Consider the following 19,004-nt stretch of genomic DNA (forward strand, 5'->3'; position numbering starts at 1 on the left):
GCAGTGATTACACACAGGAACTGTGGGGGTTTTTTATATGTTAGCGCTCTCTTGAAATTTTCATGAGCTCTTTCATGTGAAGTATGAGGTATATAAAACTTAGAATTGCTATAGAAAAGTGACCTGGTGTGAGGGTACGGAGTGTATATATCAACATCTACATCAAGAAAAAAAAAGTTTTAAGTTCTTTTCAGGAGTGAATTAGTCAGAAATTCTGATATTTGTCATTAATGTTGTGTAATACTTAAATACTTTGAGGAACAACCCCCCTGAAATAAAAAAAGGTCTGTTTGTTCGAACTCTTTGTTATTAATTCATAGCTTTTCTTTTTTTTAGATTGCAGTTTTACAATACTTTTATAACACTCTTGTAAGAAAATGGTAGCCAAATGTCAACAAGGTTTTTCCTGTACAACAACTGGGCAGTAGGATTTCTAGGGTGGGTTTTTTGTTTCTTTTGCTATTTGTGTAGCACATAAAATGTGCCACATTGTGATGATAGCTTCCTTTGTTTATTTTTGTAGGGCTACATGGCAGGGGGGATGAACCCCAACACTTTGGAACATCTCAAAGTCAGATTGGTTGTTTCTTTTGTATTTTTGAGCATACTCTCCACTTTTAATAACACAGCTCCCACTTCACATACTCACAGATGAGCATCTACTATTTCCTTTTCTCTTTTCCCTTTGGAACTTTCTTGCCTTAGGTGGTTACGGTGCCCAGATATGAACAGAAAAAAAAAAAAGCAAAACCCCTAATAAACAAAATAGTGCTTTACTTGTTCTGAGCTTTAACATGACTTAAATATTTTTACAAAGAAAAAATTGTGGAATTTACCTACTGCATTATGTTTGCATTATTATTCTTCCCAGCTTTTGGGGAAAAACCATTCAGTAAAGTCAAAGAATACTTTCTCAGTTAAGGTTAGTGTAGCTTTTTATGTATGATAAGCTTTTAAAAGGTAGAAAAATACACGTTTTGGAGATAATAGGAGTTTAAACATTTTTGTGTATATGAAGAGGACTCTAATGCTGTCTGTCTAAAGGCAGATTTTTTTTCCTGATTTATTTTCTGAGAAGGCTTTTATGTGAATTCAGACATAAAGAAATGTAAAAGTGGTACACATGTTGCTGAATCCTTTGTGTTTTGGAGAAGCCCAGCCACCAGTGGCATGTTTCATCCTTGTGAAATGCTTTTTTGGTACAAATAATGTTAAAAATGAGACAATAAAGCCTTCATGTGGCTGGTTGCAGGATAGAAAGATACTGAGAAACTGTGAGTGGAAAACATTCCAAAATATTTAATATGAGTTTTTCTCTAAAACTTACTAGCTGCTGGCACATAAATCTGTCTGAAATCATTATTTATTTTCTCTGCCCTAGTGTGCCCTGCATGTTGGTCAAGGAACATGAACTATGCAGATGATGAGAAGACAAAATGTTCTAGTACTTTTTAATGTGACACTAGTAATGTTATAGATCATACAATAATGGAATGCCAGGTTGGAAGGGGACCTTAGGAGTAATGTGGTCCAACTTCTCTTAGCAAAGGCACAGTTCAGACAAAATGGCTCAGCACCATGTCCAGCAGACTCTTCCAAGTGTCCAAATTGATAGATAAAAATGTTAGTTCTACCTTATTAAAACCTGCAAGATAAAAAGAGGTGGATGATGTACTGCAGGTGGTGCACCATAAACCGTTAGTTTTTCTCTTTATCTGTGTCTTCTCTTAAGCCACCAAGACACTTGTGTATTAGTTATTACTAATTACCCCAGATTCTGTTCATTTGGATATGTACTTAGTATGAGCTTTTTTTTTAATCTTACAACAGTTTGGAAAAAACTTGGGTGTGAAACAAAACCCCCAACAAACCCAGAAAGTCCTGGAACAAGATTAACACAGTGTTGCTCTTTTCAGTATTGAGTATATATTACTTCTAGTATCTAGTCCAGAATCTACTGAAGTTGGGAGAAGGCTGCCCATTTTACTGAGATTTTACTGGGCTTTTGAGCAGTAATTTACACCCTTACTTGGCCTCTAGCTGGAGTATATGCTGGATGGACACTTGGCTGCCTTGCTCATTCCAGGTTCAGATGGACACTTGGCTGCCTTGCCCATTCCAGGTTCAGAAGGTTAAAGCATTTCAAGGGTACAGTGGGTTTTGGGGAAGGTGAGATGGAGATTTGTTTGCAATTTGCTACCCTTATGTAAGCTGTGAATCTGCTCTGGAGAGTGTTCACATGAGGTGTTAATGTGGAGTAGCTGTCAATGGATATGGCAGCAGCTGCAAGTTCGGCTTCTCTGTTTGGGCAACCTTGAAATAAAATGCAGAAAGTTGTAGATGGATCCAGGCAGATTAAGGAAGTGTAAAAAATTATGAGACAACAACAGCAGTCATGAATAGCAAGGTCTCAGCATGCCAGCTGTCCAGTCATAGAGATTTTTGTGAGCATCACAGGAGATATTAATCTTAAGGAGTGTGTGAAGATAGATCTGGGGTATTGAAGAGTTTCTTTTCCCACACAAGAGAAAGTGTAAAGAACAAGAAGCTGACTTGTAACTGCAATGGATAGTGATAAAGACCTGTGGTTTTGTCAAACTGAGCTAAAATTCAACCCTTCAATGGTGTATCAGAGACAGAAGTTTTTCGCTGTTCATGAACACTTCTGTGTTCTCGCTTGCTCCTTTAGAACTGCAGAAAGATGAAATGGATGATACAGACTCAGAACAGGAAGAAACATTTCTGCCTTCACCACTTGAGAATCCTGAGCTAAATATCAATCACCCCTACTATGATGTTGCAAGACATGGCATCATCCAGTTGGCAGGTATGTTTGGAAAATCCTATGGTTTTACCTTACTACACACATTATCACATTTTCTTTACTGTACTCAAGGTCATACATAGGAATCATGTTGATGCTTTCAGCCTTCATCCTCAAGTGCACTCATCTGTAGATGAATTATGAGCCAAATATTTGAAATTAATCTTGCTTTAAAATATAACTACAGCAATATCTTATGATCTAAGGCCTAACTGTGACTGTGACACCTCTGTACTTCACTTGTGATAGGCTTTGTTTCCTAAATCACCTGAAGTGTTGTCATTTTTCTTGTTTGCCCTGGAAAGGCTGTGCAACAAAGAGATATCAGTTAGGTATATAAAAACTAACAAAAGGCAGAAAGGAAACAGTTGACATGAATTTTAACTGCATTTATTACCTAGATTTCTCTTGTGGCTTAGAGAGAAATTATGGATACATAGCATATTTCAATATCGGATCCTTTAATGTTTGCAGTTACTTATTTTTAAAATATTCTGGCAACATATAAGACATGCAGCCGTATTTATGATATAAAAGCACCTCTTTAAAGTGTGCATTGCCTATATTTTTTTTCTTTTGGCTTATTTTTGGTATAAATGTACTTGATAAAATAGCATTAATAATCACAATCCTAAACTAAAGAAATTAGTATAATAAGAAACTAATTGTGATATTTAATCTTCATCCTAATGACATCTAAGGTTGTGTTACATTGTATACACTTTTTGTATTTTATACTTTAGGTATATAAGCCTAGGAAAATGATGAACTCAGATTATAATACATAGATACCTTCCTGAATTTGAGCCATAAACAAGTAAACATCAAGTTTAGCAAAACCAGTGCTCTAGGGCAGTGAAATCTATGGTAATTTGACTTCTGACTGAAAATGGGAAGAGGAATTTACTCATAATAACTTCTCTCCTTGAAGCTAGTTATACACGTGGTAATAATCACCTTTTACCTTGTTTGAAACGAAGCCCCCAATGTAAGACTCAAAACCATAAGCAGGGGAATAACATATTTACATTCTTGTGATTCAAAATCTTGATAACTCATGAGGATGTTTCTCAAGTATGGGGAAAATACCAAGATATTTAAGTTGTTAATGAAATCAGTGAAATCAAACTGAGAAAGTGTGATAGGTGTGTTAACGCATGCTGGATGCACCAGAGCCACTGTAACTGTCCACCTAAGAACCTCTTCCTGCTCTATTAGGCAGTGCTACATGGTGACATATCAAAAGAGATCTTCAAGCCTTTTTTTATCCTGATAATATACTCAGCATCAAATTATGTTGGGCTATGCTACTGCTACTGCTACTGCTGCAACTTCAATTATGCGCAGCTATTTAGTAAATGTTTGTTGTTGCTCCTCATCCTTCATTTGCGTAAAGCTGGCCTGGAAGTTGTAAGCACTGGGTATCTGTCTGGTTTAGCTGGTGTTAATTCTAAAAGGTCCTTGTGGGAATCATTGTGACTACTGGTGATGAGCTGAACTCCCTGAGCCTCTGCTTAGACAAAGCTCCTTTTCTCCATCCCTCCAGACCAGGGGAAAGGGGAGAACTTGGCAGTCTTCCAACCTCGACTGACAAAGGAGACATTCCCTGCCTTTTCCTGAGCAGCCCTGCCTGGCTTCATTCTAAGCATGTGCCTTATTAAAGAATGGGAATATGCTCCAGTATAGTGTGGTGAAAGTGTTTTTTAAAGAGACCTACCTGTAGCTTCCATAGTTTCATTGTAGAACTTGCTTTGTATCAGTGTTTACTTGGAATAAAGTCCAAACCTTTGGTGTACTCCTGGTTTAATTTCACTGGTGCAAATTTTGCCTGAAATGTTGGATTACCTCTGATGGTTTTGTCCTTAGCACTGCAATCTTTTGTAGAGGGAAAAAATTCCCTGGCCATGTTTAAGCCCAGAAAAGAGTGACCTTACCTACAATTTCAGCCAGAAATACTTGGTGGGGGTTTGCAAGTCTGCTGGACAATTTAAATGCGAAGCACAAGCCAGTGCTGTGCTTCAGACTCCTATGCCTGCAGCCTCCAAAATAGCTCCAAGGTAGGATGCAAGAGGAGAAGGCAGAGGTGTGCAATGAGTGCAGAACACAGGAAAGGTGAGATCATACCCAAGGACATGCTTCACCTTCACAAAACAAGACCTCCCTATCCCAATGTTAATGGTATGGAGTCAGGTCTGAATATTTTCAGGATTAACATTCAAACAAGGAAAAGATTCCTTCCCTTCTTGGAAGATGCCAGTCCCTTTGGAAACAAATAGTTTTTAAACAATTTGTACCTAGTTTGTAATAGCTTTCATATTTTTGAGTAAGACAAAGTATGAGTTCAGTGTTTGAAATCATTGCTGTGTTTAAGCAATTCAGAAAGCTGTTAATTTTTTATTTGGTGATTGAAAGATGAGATGTATTGCTTGAAATGACTGAAGAAAAAGAAATATTTTAGGTGAAAATATTTGCAGTAATTTATCCATCTATTACAGTCATCTAGTTTCCAACAGTTATTTAAAAAATGACCAAACCCACACTAGAATTCCTTCTTGCTTTTCATAAACTAAAATTACTTATACCTGATTTCCATAACAAGAGTTTTGACTATATGCAAAGGAGATTTTTCGAGTTGTATTCATACAGTGTAAAAATATAATTTAAGAAAAAAAAGAACATTTTAAAAACATGTGAACTTAGTTAATTGTTTATTAATTACAGACTTAGTTATGTCACAAATCCCAATGTGCAGCTGACAATTCTAAGCATATGTAAATGGAACAATGCTGTTGTGCTGGTTCTTTTTATTTCTGTTTTGAAGGAGAAGTTTCAATCTGTTTGCCTGAAAGCAAACTCAGGATTATTTTTCTTTATGGCAAAAAGGAGGGGACATATAAGCATATCAGATTCATCAAACTTCCTTATTTTCTGTGGTTGGCTGCTATAATATGATTGGTGACAACTTTTTGCAGTACCTTGTTTTGAATATGTGCTTATTTTGTTGGACTCTGTTTCTGCTGCTTGTGCTTTTATAAACTGCCAGTTACATTCTTCTATGTATTAAACAGAAATTTTAATGGAATCCAAGTCCACCATTGTTTTAATCTTTATTTTCCTCCTGAGCCTTTTGTTGCTTTTCTATTTAAAGACTTCAGGTATCCAGGTCTTTGTAGAGACTGTCCATATTTTTTTTCAAGATCTAATTGATTTCATGCCCCTTGATTTTGAAACAGTGCATTAGAAACTGATTAGAATAGGATGTGGATCAGACTGTCAAAGGTAAAGTTGTAATTTAGTTTTTTCAACATGTAAGGAAAAATTGTAGTGAATTATCTAATAAGCCTAATGTAGCTGTAGAGATGGGTCACGACAAATATATACACTGACAACTCCAGGCAATGGCAAATGTGCCCTTTATTTCTATAAGGCCTCTTTTATGCAGTGGTTAGGCACTCGTGCTGTGTCTCTATTGGCTTCTACGTTAACACCACATAAAACTACTGGTTACTTGCAGCTAACACCCATTAGAAAACAATTCTAAGCGAATAACAGCCTCCCTAGCGCATCTGTACATTCTTCATCAGTTGTTTATGGTTTCTTGCTTCTTATTGATACTAGGCTTCTCACGGGTAAAATCAAGTTCTCAAGGGTATATAGGGATTGTGTCCAAGTCGATGTCTGTGAGACTTTCTGAACAGCTGTCAGCTTCCACAGCCTAAGGCACAAGTTCTAATAGTTTTCAATCATATCAGAGACAGCTTTGCTACTTCTTGCAATACCTTCAGGAGCAGGTCTGTGGTATGTAAATTGCAGTGCCACAGGAAAGAACTGTGTTCAAAGATTTTTTTTCCCTTTTCTTAAAAGATTTACTTTGTTCAATTTTTGAATTTCCGAAGTGTATTCCTGAAACCAGTATCTCTGACTTTCTTCCAGGAGTATCCCTTCGGGGAAAGCAACAAATCAATTGGAGATACCCAAGACCTGGGCAGATTTCACAAAGGAAGCTGAGGGCTCTGGTTCCTGACCTATTTGTAGCACAAGAGCAGATTTTAATGTGGGCTTTGTACTTTACAAAGCATGTCCAAACCATTTGGGTGTCGTCATGTTTTCCTCTTAGTAGCTAGAGAAGCTCCAAAATAAAGGCTACTATCTATGGAAAATATTTTCTGCTCTAGTGAAGAGGAAACTTGTCTGAGTGATTGAAACTTTGGATCAAATCTTTCAGGAAGAAGTTGAATTTGGATTTTCCAAGTTCTGCATGTGTTTTTCTCAGAATGTGAAAGGAAATAAATCCTTATTTACTGCATTTCTCTCTTTGAACATTCGACTATAAGTTATAGTGTCTTTTTTAAAGACAAAACTGAGTTAATGATATCAAAATATATGGACATACTTTCTTGATGAACTTGAAAAAATATAATGCATCTCCTTTAACCATAATTTCTTGAGCAACAGGCTTGCTAAAATAAATGATGACTTAAAGTGCCAAATTCAGATGAGAATGTCAACTCATTTTAGATTTGGATATCACAGGTCGTTCTACACCTGAATACACCTCATGTAAAAGAAAAGCCTAGTCTGCTTCCCCTTTGCTAAGTCAATTTAAATTATATTCTGTTTCTATTTGACTATTCTGTTGTTTATTTGCTTTCCTTAAATTTTGTTTTATGCTTTCTCTGAATTATCAAAATAGTTGGGTTTGCATCACTGAAAGTAGTTTTGATGTTCAGCGCCCTTTTTCAGACTAGTCCAGAGGGTCAGCCAGAGTTGTATGGACATTAGAGAGGCTGACTTTAGGAATTACTTTAACTCATCCTCATTTCAACTTACTTTACAGACCTTAAGAGGAGCACAGATGAAATGAAAATAATTAAGTACATCAGAAACCAAGCTGTCTCTTTGCTTTCATCTGATCCGAAAAAAAGGTCTTATGGCAAAGTATTTTCCTTATACAAATTTTAAGAGAAAAACTACTCATGGAGAAATCTTTGATGAAGAATCTTGGCTTTCTGAGGGGAATAAGGAGGTTCCTGATGTGGGAAGTCTCCTGAAAGTTTGCTTATAGTCATTCTTGTTTAGGAAGACACCTGAGCATGTACTTGATTTTAATTGCAGTTTTAGCACTTTCCAGAACTAGCCAGGTGCAGTACAGGTGCAATCCTCTCATAGGAAGTTGGTTTCTAAGTACACATGGACATGGGTAGAATCCAGAGGAATGAATGCAAAGAAGAAACTTTGTGAAATCAAAATGAGTTGACTCTTGGAATTTAGAGTTGGTGTAATTCTCTGTATTTCCATGGTGGTTCTGGTCTCTGTCCCAAAGAATAAACATTACAGTGGCTATTTTAATACTTCATCCTTAAGCTGCATAACATATGGTGCATTACATTTTCATATCATCAGCTGAGGTCACCAATGCCAGGGAAAGAGGTCTCATCTCTACACCCAAAGTTAGAAGCTTCTCCTGTTAATATTGAGACTCAGCTGTGTTACCTTGACTGTTTTTTCTTAACTGGCTAAGAAGTTTCCCATTGTGGATGGACAGAGAACCACAGTGGATTAGTTGTGGGTGTATTTACTGTCCATTACTCGGCCTAGGCAAAACACAGGTGTTTCACAATGACTTCTTAATGACTTTGTATTTCCATGAATTGTAGAGAGTAGGAAGCTTGAAAGCATAGTTTGTCTCACCATTTACCAGTGTGTAATTGAAGTTTAAGTTCATTTCCCTAGCTTAAATTCTATTAAAGAAACAAATATGAGAGCAAGTGTTTTCACTGGTGTGGCAAGTCCCCTGGATTTTGACCCTACTTCTTTTTCCATTGAAACCCATCAGAAAACTTCTGTTGACTTGAGGATCTTGTTTTGCTGTAAAGTGATCATAACAAGCTTCGGTAAATTAAAATAATTCACTTTTCAGTTGTAAAATAGTAATGTTTAACATCATCAGAACAAAATCTCTTGAAAAAGTAATGTTAAAATTACAGCAGTTGAAATATCTCATTTGTGAATTGGAATGAGCTCTTTCATTAGAAAAAAAATCCTTTTAATTTGCAAGAAGCAGTTAGGAAATGCTGTGCATCCAAATTCTTAATTAAAAAAAGGTACCATCTCCTTCACCTCTTGCCCTGCCCTGTGTCTTACTGTAACATTTTTTTCCTACTGCCAAGTTTGATATCAAAAGTGATGTATGATTCGTGTCTGTTTCAGTGAAATCCAGACAAATAAAACTGCAGTAAATAGGTTGTGTTATAATGTATGTAAATCTCTGTGTAGACAGCCCACTCTCCACACCTGTTTTTGTTCATCATGCACAGGGAGGAGGCTGTTTCTGTACTGTGTTTCTAGGAGTGGCTCCATGACCACACAGCTCATAATCCTGAGCCTACCCAGGAATGTGGCTGTGAGACAGCAAGTGCCTGATCCAAAGGCAGGAGCCTTCTACCCATGTGTGAGCAAAGTCTATCAGACCTTTCCTCTGCATGAGGGATGTTTAGAAAGGTGCAGGAGGAGTGTGAGTGCCCTCAATCTTTGGGAATGTGCCCTGAGTATTTGGAGCCCAAAACCAGTGCAGAGAGATCAAGGGAGGAACACATTTTCCATGGAGGGTAAAAGAAGTTTTGATCTGAAGATGTCTGGTGACATTAAACTGGGGAATAAAGTACGTGAACACAAAACTACACATTTGACCTGAAAGTGAAATATCAAGGAGCAAATCTGAAATTGCAGTTCTTTTTTCCTTTGTTCCCAGTAGAAGATGAGGCGTCTTTCAGTTCTAAGTTGTTGGGAAGTATGGGTTTCTGGTAGAAAAATACAATCTGTTCAGGTTTGAAATCATCATACTTCCAGTTACACTCTTCTTTGTGTTTGCCACTCCCCATTTTACTTTTCAAACTTTCATGTCTTTGGGTAAAAATTCTATGCGTAGAATGCAGACTGCATTGGACTGGAAAGCAAATGTTCTGGCACATGCAATAGGCATTTTCCAAGGTCACTGCCTTCCTGAGGGAGCTTTACTGTGCTCATATAAATTATTATTTCTAACAGATAAAATACCTGGAGTGCATTGTAACAGCAATTTTTTCACAAACAAGCCATGATTTAGAAAGAAATCATATTAATGTTTTAATTTTAATACATCATTCTTATTAATACATGTCACGTTATAATGCCTTTATAAGTACTCTGAGAATATAAAACAAGACACTTAACTTCAGGAAATAAATTATGGTCTGTTTAAGAGCAATATGTTGACATACCTGAGTACATATAATTGTGGTGTTGCATGCTCTTTAGTGGTGCTCAAGCACCTTATTTAACCCAGGAGTCAGAGTTCATTTTTAGTGTAGGAAGGGACATCAAACCTTGTGGTATGAAAAAAACCCCTTTGAGGAAGATAAAAAAAAATAAATAGCCAGCCAAAAAAAGAACAGGAGAAAAGAGTCAGCCAGTTTTGTCTAAAACTATAGGACTGAAGTGATAATTACCAAAATTCAAGCTGAAATAGACCTTTAGAGGTTGTTAAAGCAAATAGGGAAAGGTTCTTTGTTTTTTAAATTTAAAAAAAGAAAGAAGTAATCTTCTGTGAAGTAAGAGTGGGGTGGCTATCAGAGATAATCCAGCTGTAGCTGTGAAGCTAAATTATTACTTCATCATTTTTTCTCAGTAAAGACAATAATGTGAATATCATTAGGAAAGCTTTTTAAGTCCTCTGTGTGATGTTCATCTGAAATTTACCATATAACTCTTGTCACTTGGGAAAGACATGTTCAGGTTGGAGCAGAGTAGAGAACACCAATATCAGGGGAAAGATAGAAGGTGTGACCTGTTTACAAGCAGTAGAACATGGGCTGGGAGGGAATGTTGTTATTGCCCGGAGTCCTTTGGGATGATAAATAGTGCTGAATGAGAAGCACTGCTTCAGCTGAACGATGTTGTCACAAGAACAAATTTGTACAAATTGAAAATGACTTTCAGACTGGAATTGAGAAAATGGGTTGCTAGTTGTCAAATCAGTGAGCAGGAGAAGCATGAAACCGAAAAAACCTAACTGGATTTTAAGATAAGCTTGACAAATCAATGGAAGGATTATCTGGTACAGTTCCTTGTGATGACACAGGATTGGAATTGATAATGCAGAAGATGTCTCCCAGGCCATGCTCCTATGTGAAAAGTAATTGCTAATCTCATCGCTTCCCTCTCTTTTCTCCTTTGGCACCCAAAATGGAATGGGTTTAAATAGTTGCTGTCCTATTATGACTGTCGAACTGGACAAGGCAAATACAAGATTTTTTTTCTTAGTCATGTCATATGTCAGGTGGGGACAGCCACCTCTTCCTCAGTTGAATGAAGTATATGGTATCAGTGGTGGGTTTTCATGGAAAATGTGTGTTTGCAATGCTGGAAAGTGTTTTGTTTGTGCAGATGAAGTAGTTTGATCAATAATACAAATTAGCATGGTTTAAGGTGTCTGAAGCTGTTCTACCCAGTTGTCATAATAATGCTCATATGATTTTATGTATTCATAAAATTTTCTGATTCTGTTGCAGATTTAATTTCCCCCATTTTACTCTTTTTTGTTTATTCATTACAGCTACTTAATTGGGGGTGAAAGGGGAATAACAGAATTATAAATAATAACCCCTTGACTTTCTTGTACTCCTACTAATATCAAAGCCAAACTTTGGTGTTTTAGTGGAAATAGAAGCATAGGAAATAGAAGTGGAAATAGAAGAAGGATATTAAATATCCCTTAGCTGGAACATGGGAATTAGACCAAGAATGTATTAAATGTGATTAATTCAGTCTAACTGTTTCCTGGAATGTTTCTGTATTCCTTTAAAAGGAATGGTATCATTCATGTAGATACAAGTTAAAATCTTAACACTTCGCAGTCTTCAGTGCCGAATGACCTTTAGTATGAGCATGTGTCATGGGTTAGCATAGCTACGGAAGTGATTCTTTTGCAAAGAGGTGCTTACAGCTTCCTCGATTACCTAACAGAACCCTTCAACTGGCTAGTTTGAATACTGACAATTTTTTAAGCCACTTAAAAAGCTTGACACGCCTCTGTGGTCCACATTTAAGAATGAACAAACCCCAGGAAAGCTCTCTCTTGCTTCCGGCCTTGGGACAGGCAGCTGGGCAGGGCCTGTGAGGCCCAGCAGGGCCAGGCCGGGCCTTGCTCTGCCCGGGCCAGACTGGGACACAGACATCCTGGAGCCGTGTGGCCCTGTTCCATCCACGGCCCTCTCCCATCCCTGTTACGTGCAGACAGTGCAGACCGGCTCTACACACTCCCCCCTCCCCACTGCGGCTGAAGATACAACTGAAGCTGCCCCGCTGCGCGGCAAAGATCATGCGACCAACAGCGATAAGCGAACTCGAACTGTAAGGCCCAGGTGAGATTAACCCTTTTAGTGCTGTAAGTTTCCTCCAGAACAGATGAAGCCTGCAGACATTAAGTAAAGAAAGAAGAGCCGAAACCCTGAGGGAGGACAAAGAGGAGATGCTTAGAAGCTGAAATTCTGTTGTAAAGCTATGGTGGTGATAGACTATGATATATCAGAGTACCTGTTGTAATTTCATGAAAGCATGGGGGGGTTGGAGCGTTCAAACTGTATTTGTGAGCAAAAGTACCTGGAATGAAATAAGCAAATGCTGAAGCAGCTGTAATTGAAGTTTGAACAGGGAGAGATGGAAGTGATGAGGACTCTTGCTCCAAATCGGAAGGAGAAGACCTATGTTCCTAGAGATGCTCCCAAAGGTAGTCCTAGAGATGATGAGGACCCTTTTGCTCCCAGGGAAGGGGGTGGGCCTCTATTCTTAGAGATGAAGATGCTCCCAGAGATGGGTGAAGAGAACCTTTGTTTTTGAACAGATCAGCCTTAAAATGGTACCCCAGTAGCTCAAGATTGGACTCTTGAAAGCAGTTGTGGGAAAAGCTGCAAGTCGGGGGAAGGGACTCTCACATGTGAGCAGAGAACCAACCCAGCTGGCAGTCTCGTGATACTGAAGCCATGAGAGAATCTTCTTGTGCAGATGTCTCCATAGCATGAGCAAGAGAGACTCCTCTCCCTAAGTGAACTGAGGAAGGTTATTATGGAAGTGGCAAACAGACTGAACATCTCAAGGGTTGTTTTTTTACATTGTCAGTGGGAGAAGGGGGAAAGATGGGGGGAGGAGAAGTGTTCTGAAGGTTTAGTCTGATTTTTTTTTCTTTCTTTTAGGTCTGTTAATAAACTTCTTTATATTCTTTTAAGTTTTGTGCCTGCTTTGCTTTTCTCCTAATTCTTATCTCACAGAAGGTAAATAAGTAAGTAATGAGTATTTTAGACCAAACAACTACAGCATGATATAACCTCTGTTTGGCTTTCGGTGTGGGGTGTTTAACTTGGGTGTGGGGTGGGCATGGCACGAACACCAGCCTTGTCTGTACAGACAGTGTGGGTGAAGATGTCATGAGTCAAAGAGCAAATGAACTTGAATGCAGCAATACATGCTTTGTCAGAGGGACTAAGGGATGTATACCTACAGATCTTCAGGTTAGGCAAATCATTCTTGTATGCCTTGCCCCTTGCCTGTTGTGTTTTAATGTGAGGTTAGTGTAGCAGTGCTTCTGAAAGAGAGTATCTAAGAAAGCTTAAGTTGGTTAAAAACATCCAACTTAACATGTGTGACAAAGCAGATGCCAAAAGTGCTTGTGTTCTAATGAATTTCAGAAATAATGAATGAGGAGTTTGAAAACATGTTATTGCCAAGACTACTAAGGAAAGCAGGCCTGTTTTCTTCCACAGCTGAATGCTCCAGGAGGATCTAAGTGTTCCCTGTCTGGAGCTGAGCACCACCACCACTATTTGCATATGACTTCCTGAGCTTTGCCTTATTATTTGCCCAACTTTCTGCATGTAATATGTGACTGGGCAGTGAAATTTCATGGGCTGTTCTGGGTAATAACAGGAGATAGAGGTAGCCCCAATATCAGAAGATCCATGCCATCCTTTCAGATACCCAAGGTCCCATAAGTAAATGAGTATTGTCTTTACTAACTGTTTTGTTTGCCAGGTGATGACAGTTCTGGAAGGAAGGTGATAGCCTTCAGCTGCTGCCGCATTCCCCATCCCATCAACTCAATCACACAAGGTTGCTTGAGTAAGTTGCTTTTAATCTCCTGCATGGACTACTTTACACAAGAACTTCTATTAGCTTGCTGCTAGGGGGATGAGCTTTCAGGGAGGAGAAGCAATAGGCAAGGAGTGAAATAACAAAAGGATGTTAGACCTACTAGTGTTAATATTAAGTGAATGAGATGTAGATTAAACTGCCAGTTAACTCACCTGGAGTCTCTACTGGAAGAACCAATTCATAATTGCTGTCTTGATTTTATTGACAAATTCTTATTGTATTAAAAAAAAAAAAATCATGATGTGTGTAGTGGTTTGGTCCAAAATACTCATTACTGTTTATCTGCTGTGAGATAAGAATTAGGAGAAATGCAAAACAGGCACCAAACTTGAAAGAATATAAAGAAGTTTATTAACAGACCTAAAAGAAGAAAAAAAATTATACCACCTTCAGAACTCTCCTCCTCCCCCCACCTTCCTCCCTTCTCCCACTGACAATGTTCAAAGATAACCCTTAAGATGTTCAGTCTGTTTACCACTTCCATAATAACCTTGTTCAGTCCATTTAGAAAGAGAAGTCTCTTCTTGCTCATGTGATGAAAACATTATCACAATGAGACAGCCGCCCACTTCCAAATATTGTTCAGTCCATTTAGGAAGAGGAGTCTCTCTGCCTGCGTGTGAGTCCTTTCCCCCGACTTGCAGCTTTTCCCGCAACTGCTTTCGAGGGTCCACTCTTGAAGTTTTTTGGGGTACAATTTTAAGGTTGAGCCGTTCAGAAACAAAAACAGAGGCCCTTCTCCTCCCCTGGGAGCAAAGGGTCTTCATCATCTTCATCGTTACGACTATCTCTGGGAGCATCTCTAGGAACTGAGGTTTTCTCCTTTCCCATTTGGAGCAAAAGTCCTCATCTGGTTCATCTCTAGGGACTGAGGTTTTCTCCTTTCCCGTTTGGAGCAAAAGTCCTCATCTGGTTCATCTCTCCCTGTCCAAACTTCTCATGAAATTACAGCTGCGTCAGCATCTGCCTATCTCAGCGCAGGTGCTTTTGCTTACGAGTTGAACACTCCACCCCCCATATCTTCATGAAATTACAACGGGATACTCTGATATATCATAGCTTCACAACAGAATTTCAGCTTTAAGCATCTCCTCTCTCTCTTCCCTCAGGTTTTCAACTCTTCACAGCAATAAAAAGGGTTAATCTCACCTCGGCCTTGCAGCTTTGCAGCTGGAATGTTGAATTTTTCTTATCGCAGTGGAGAGGGGGGAGAGCCGAGCCGCTCCGGCTGCCCACGGCAAGGCAGTGGGGGGGGGTTCCACAGCTGGAACAGGTCCATGGCTCCCGGATGGCCGTGGCCCGGCCCGGCCTGGCCCAAGCAGGGCCTGGCCGGGCCCGCTGGCCCCCACACGGGGCCCGCAGCCACCTGTCCCAGCGCCGGAAACGAGAGAGAGCTTGGAGGGGGAGTTTGCCTATTCTTAAATGTGGATCACAGAGGTGATCACAACTTTAAGTGGCTTAGAGAATTGTCCATATTCAAACTGGCCAGCTGATAGGTTCTATCAGTTCCCAGAGGAAACTGTAAGCACCCCTTAGCAAGGACGTCCCTTCCGGGACTATGCTTGCTAACCTATGACAATGTGCATCAATGAAAGAGAAATTCTAGCAATTTAGTGCTGCATATATATATTCTCATGAATAGCTGTGTTTGCTTTAATTTGCTATACTTTATCTCCTAAATCACTCAGGAAGAGCATTGTTTAGTTATTTGCATCTTAGTGGGTTTTCTATTTTATAAAATTATCTGCATTATGTTCAGTACATTATGCTTAACATTTTTATATGTATGTAATTTTGGTTTCTTTATGTTAAAAGGGGTTGTGAATATGTAAATTAACAACATTCTTCCTTATAAACTTGCTGCAGCAAGGTACCAGGACATGTTTTTGCCTCGTAGTTTGTCACTGCAAGGAGACTTGTTTTGTCCTGAGAGTCCTGTCCTTATTAAGCATTTTAAACCTATTTGGAGCTCTTATGCAGCCTCCATTGCCAAAATTTTGAGTACCTTTTAACCCCCACCATTGGAAAGGACAGAAATGCTGTTGTTTCAACTTGTCAGAAGTGGAGAGGGATTAAAACACAGGTTACTTAAGAAATGATTTTGAGAGCATGTTGCTTCATTTTTTATGCTCTTCATAGCACATTTTCCTGTATCTGAGCCCACATCAAGTTCACTTGGAAAATCTGTCCGAAGAGAGAACTGAAGGCAAGTGTTGAATGTGAAGGTAGTAATATAGCTATCAAGGGATCTGGTTTTAGGTAATTAGACTCAGATGTTGAATTCTGAAAAAAAGCTGTAGGCAAGGAGTAGGCCCTGATTGCTAGATATTTTGTGATGAAGTCACTTAAAGAATTGATTTGGTAAAGCTTTTGTAATGTCCCTGCAATTCTGTTACAGTCTTGGAACAGGTAGACTGTAGAAAAATACTGGTTATTATATGCCCCCAAAATACTCTTGGTTATTTTTAAAAATAAATGTTTTCTGGATGCAACGTAACAAGGAATTTACATGCTGTAAAATAAAACACAAGGCACTCTGTAACAATATCTGTTTAGGTGTATTTTAATTTCACATTCTTAAAAAAAAAGTCTTGATTGACTCACTACTACTTTTTCCATTAAAATACCATTAAAATACCATTAATACTTAAGTCAGGGATCAAAACAGCATTATAATAATTGCAGCGGCAATCCTTTTCACAATATACTTGCAGTCTAAGATTTACAGTATGCTGAGGGAATAAGATAAATGAGGCTGTGGGAGTACAGGGTAAGAAGTGAAGGGCTTTTCTATGCAAAGGGAGATAGTCAAAGTGTTCTTCATATTTGCAGATAGTCACAGCCCAGTAAATGGCACATGGAACTATCTGCTTTATTGAATGAAAACCACTTACATGCAATTAAGAGCAGTAGCTGGGCCTGTTGCAGAATAAGAAGATAGCATTGAGAATAACATGAGAAATTCGAAATCTGACATAGCAAGGAATGAGGCTAGAGTGCACTGCTCCATCATTGCTTTATTTGAGTCATTGAGCTGTGTAATAGGCCATCCTGTGTTCTCAATTGTAGGAGAAAGGGAATGAGAATCATCTTAAACTATACTGTAAAAGAATGAACATACAGCAATCTGCTTATAAGACATGCAGTATTATTTCAAGATGGGATACATAGTGTAGTTCTTTAAATTAATTTTAAGGGATTTAAATTAAATTTAAGGGAAATGATGTAAGAACTCAGTCCCCACAATGCAAACAAGGGAAAGACAAATATATTCAAGAAGAGCAGTTTAATTAGGGGTAATGGATTTTTCAAGGATTTAGAAACTTTTAAATTGAGAGGAAAGCCCAAAATGTAATCTTATTGTTTTGAAAATACAAAAAGACACTGTTTGCTTGTCTAAAAGGAAGGACTTTACAAAGACTGAAAAAAGCAAGCTAAAAGTTGCTTTTAGTTAAAATGCATCTCTTAAAAAAATTTCTTGACAAACACAGTCCTATATTGTCTTCATTTTTAAGTGATTCATGAGCACCATAGTTTTTGTAACTAAGTATGTTCTTTAAAATTTCAGGCGTGGCAACAATGTGGAATTATTTGCTACTAGAGCAAGATGAACGTCTTAGATAAATACTTTGAAGCAAACATGAATTTCCAGTCACAACCATACTGTTCAAAAATAGCACATTTTCTTTCCCAGTTACTGCTTCAAAAATCGCATCCAGTAAACTATCTTAAAACCAAAGTGTTATCTTTCTCCTCAGGTACTTAAAGTATACTCTGGACCAGTATGTAGGAAATGATTATATGGTTGTCTACTTTCACTACGGCCTGAAGAGTCTGAATAAACCATCTCTGAAATGGTTACAAACAGCCTACAAGGAATTTGACAAGAAGTATGTCTCTAAAAGACTTAGTTTACTCTTCAGACTGTGTAATGTCTATAAATAACTTCCATGAAGGAAGTTAGGTGGATCTGTCCTGATCCACCCACAATTAACTGAGTTCACTTTGCCATCGCAAATTCTTAAATGATGTCAGTGCTGTTGGTTCTTTTGTTAAGTGTCTTCTGTGCAGTACTGAGGAATGGCCTGGGTGCTGCAGTGGTTATCCAAAGGTATAAAAAGCCGTCAGAACAAAATCAAGATCTGTGTTGGATGTACCTGAACTTTGGAGTACTGATGGCTGTGGTTCAGGACTTCATGGAGTAGTTGGTTATAGTATAGTTGAGGCCAAAGCTCTTGGATAAATTGCATTTTAATAGTGGAGACCAGAATAGTGATGTTTGTTCCCTGAAAGTGTGAAGTTACCAATGGAGCAGCCAGTCCCTATTGAAGTCAGTCTTTTACTTGTCTGCATATTGTAACTTGTTTGTAAGTTGGCCTCAGGAAGGCAACGTGACTGAATACGGGTTGTATGATGTATCTGTTCTTTCTAGGACTGGGTAAAGGAGAGGAAAGGCAAAGGTCTGTTGTATTTTGTCTTTGATGAGAGGTTTGGACTGCAGTACTGGGTTTTAACATGCACTGACAATTCCAGAACAAAACATCGCACTGCTCTCCTCTTGGGAAATTCTTAAGCTAAATTTAGAGTTGTGCTATGGGAAGAAGCAGTACATGGGCAGTGTCTTTTTATTGGCTTTTTTGTTGCCTACAAGTGCATGATGAGACTGATTTATTCCAAAAATCTGTCTCTATTCCCCCACCCTGATCCAGAAAACAGTAGAACAAAGGGAACGTGGAGGCTTAGGTCACCAAGCAGAACCCATCATTTTATTAACAGTTGGAACTTCTTGGCATACTGTCATTGACAACTCAAAGCAAAATTCCCAGCCCAACACATATGGGGTACTGTACTAGCCAGAGGGAAAAAAAACTCCGATACAAAAATAGCCCTTTTCAGATTTCTGGGGTCAAAGGGAAGGGAGGACAGATGAGAGTACAAAGGACAAGAGTAATTAACCAGCATCATGAAAACAAATGTTGAACAGGAGTAGTTTCAA

The 19,004-nt window shown here is 38.5% G+C and overlaps 1 protein-coding gene across 1 annotated transcript in view; it reads left to right on the forward strand.

The window, feature by feature from the left end:
• Positions 1 to 1,407: 1,407 nt before the first annotated feature.
• Positions 1,408 to 19,004, forward strand: part of ARHGAP8 (Rho GTPase activating protein 8) — a 57,612-nt gene continuing 40,015 nt past the window's right edge. The window contains 5 exon segments of the mRNA XM_042051136.1: positions 1,408 to 1,444; positions 2,690 to 2,827; positions 13,889 to 13,936; positions 13,939 to 13,975; positions 17,767 to 17,898. Coding sequence (XP_041907070.1) covers positions 1,408 to 1,444; positions 2,690 to 2,827; positions 13,889 to 13,936; positions 13,939 to 13,975; positions 17,767 to 17,898 — 392 coding nt within the window.

This window comes from Corvus kubaryi, unplaced genomic scaffold, assembly GCF_017639235.1.
Source record: "Corvus kubaryi isolate FWS band 111438036 unplaced genomic scaffold, C.kubaryi_AGA036_p1.0 74, whole genome shotgun sequence".
Classification (NCBI taxonomy): domain Eukaryota; kingdom Metazoa; phylum Chordata; class Aves; order Passeriformes; family Corvidae; genus Corvus; species Corvus kubaryi.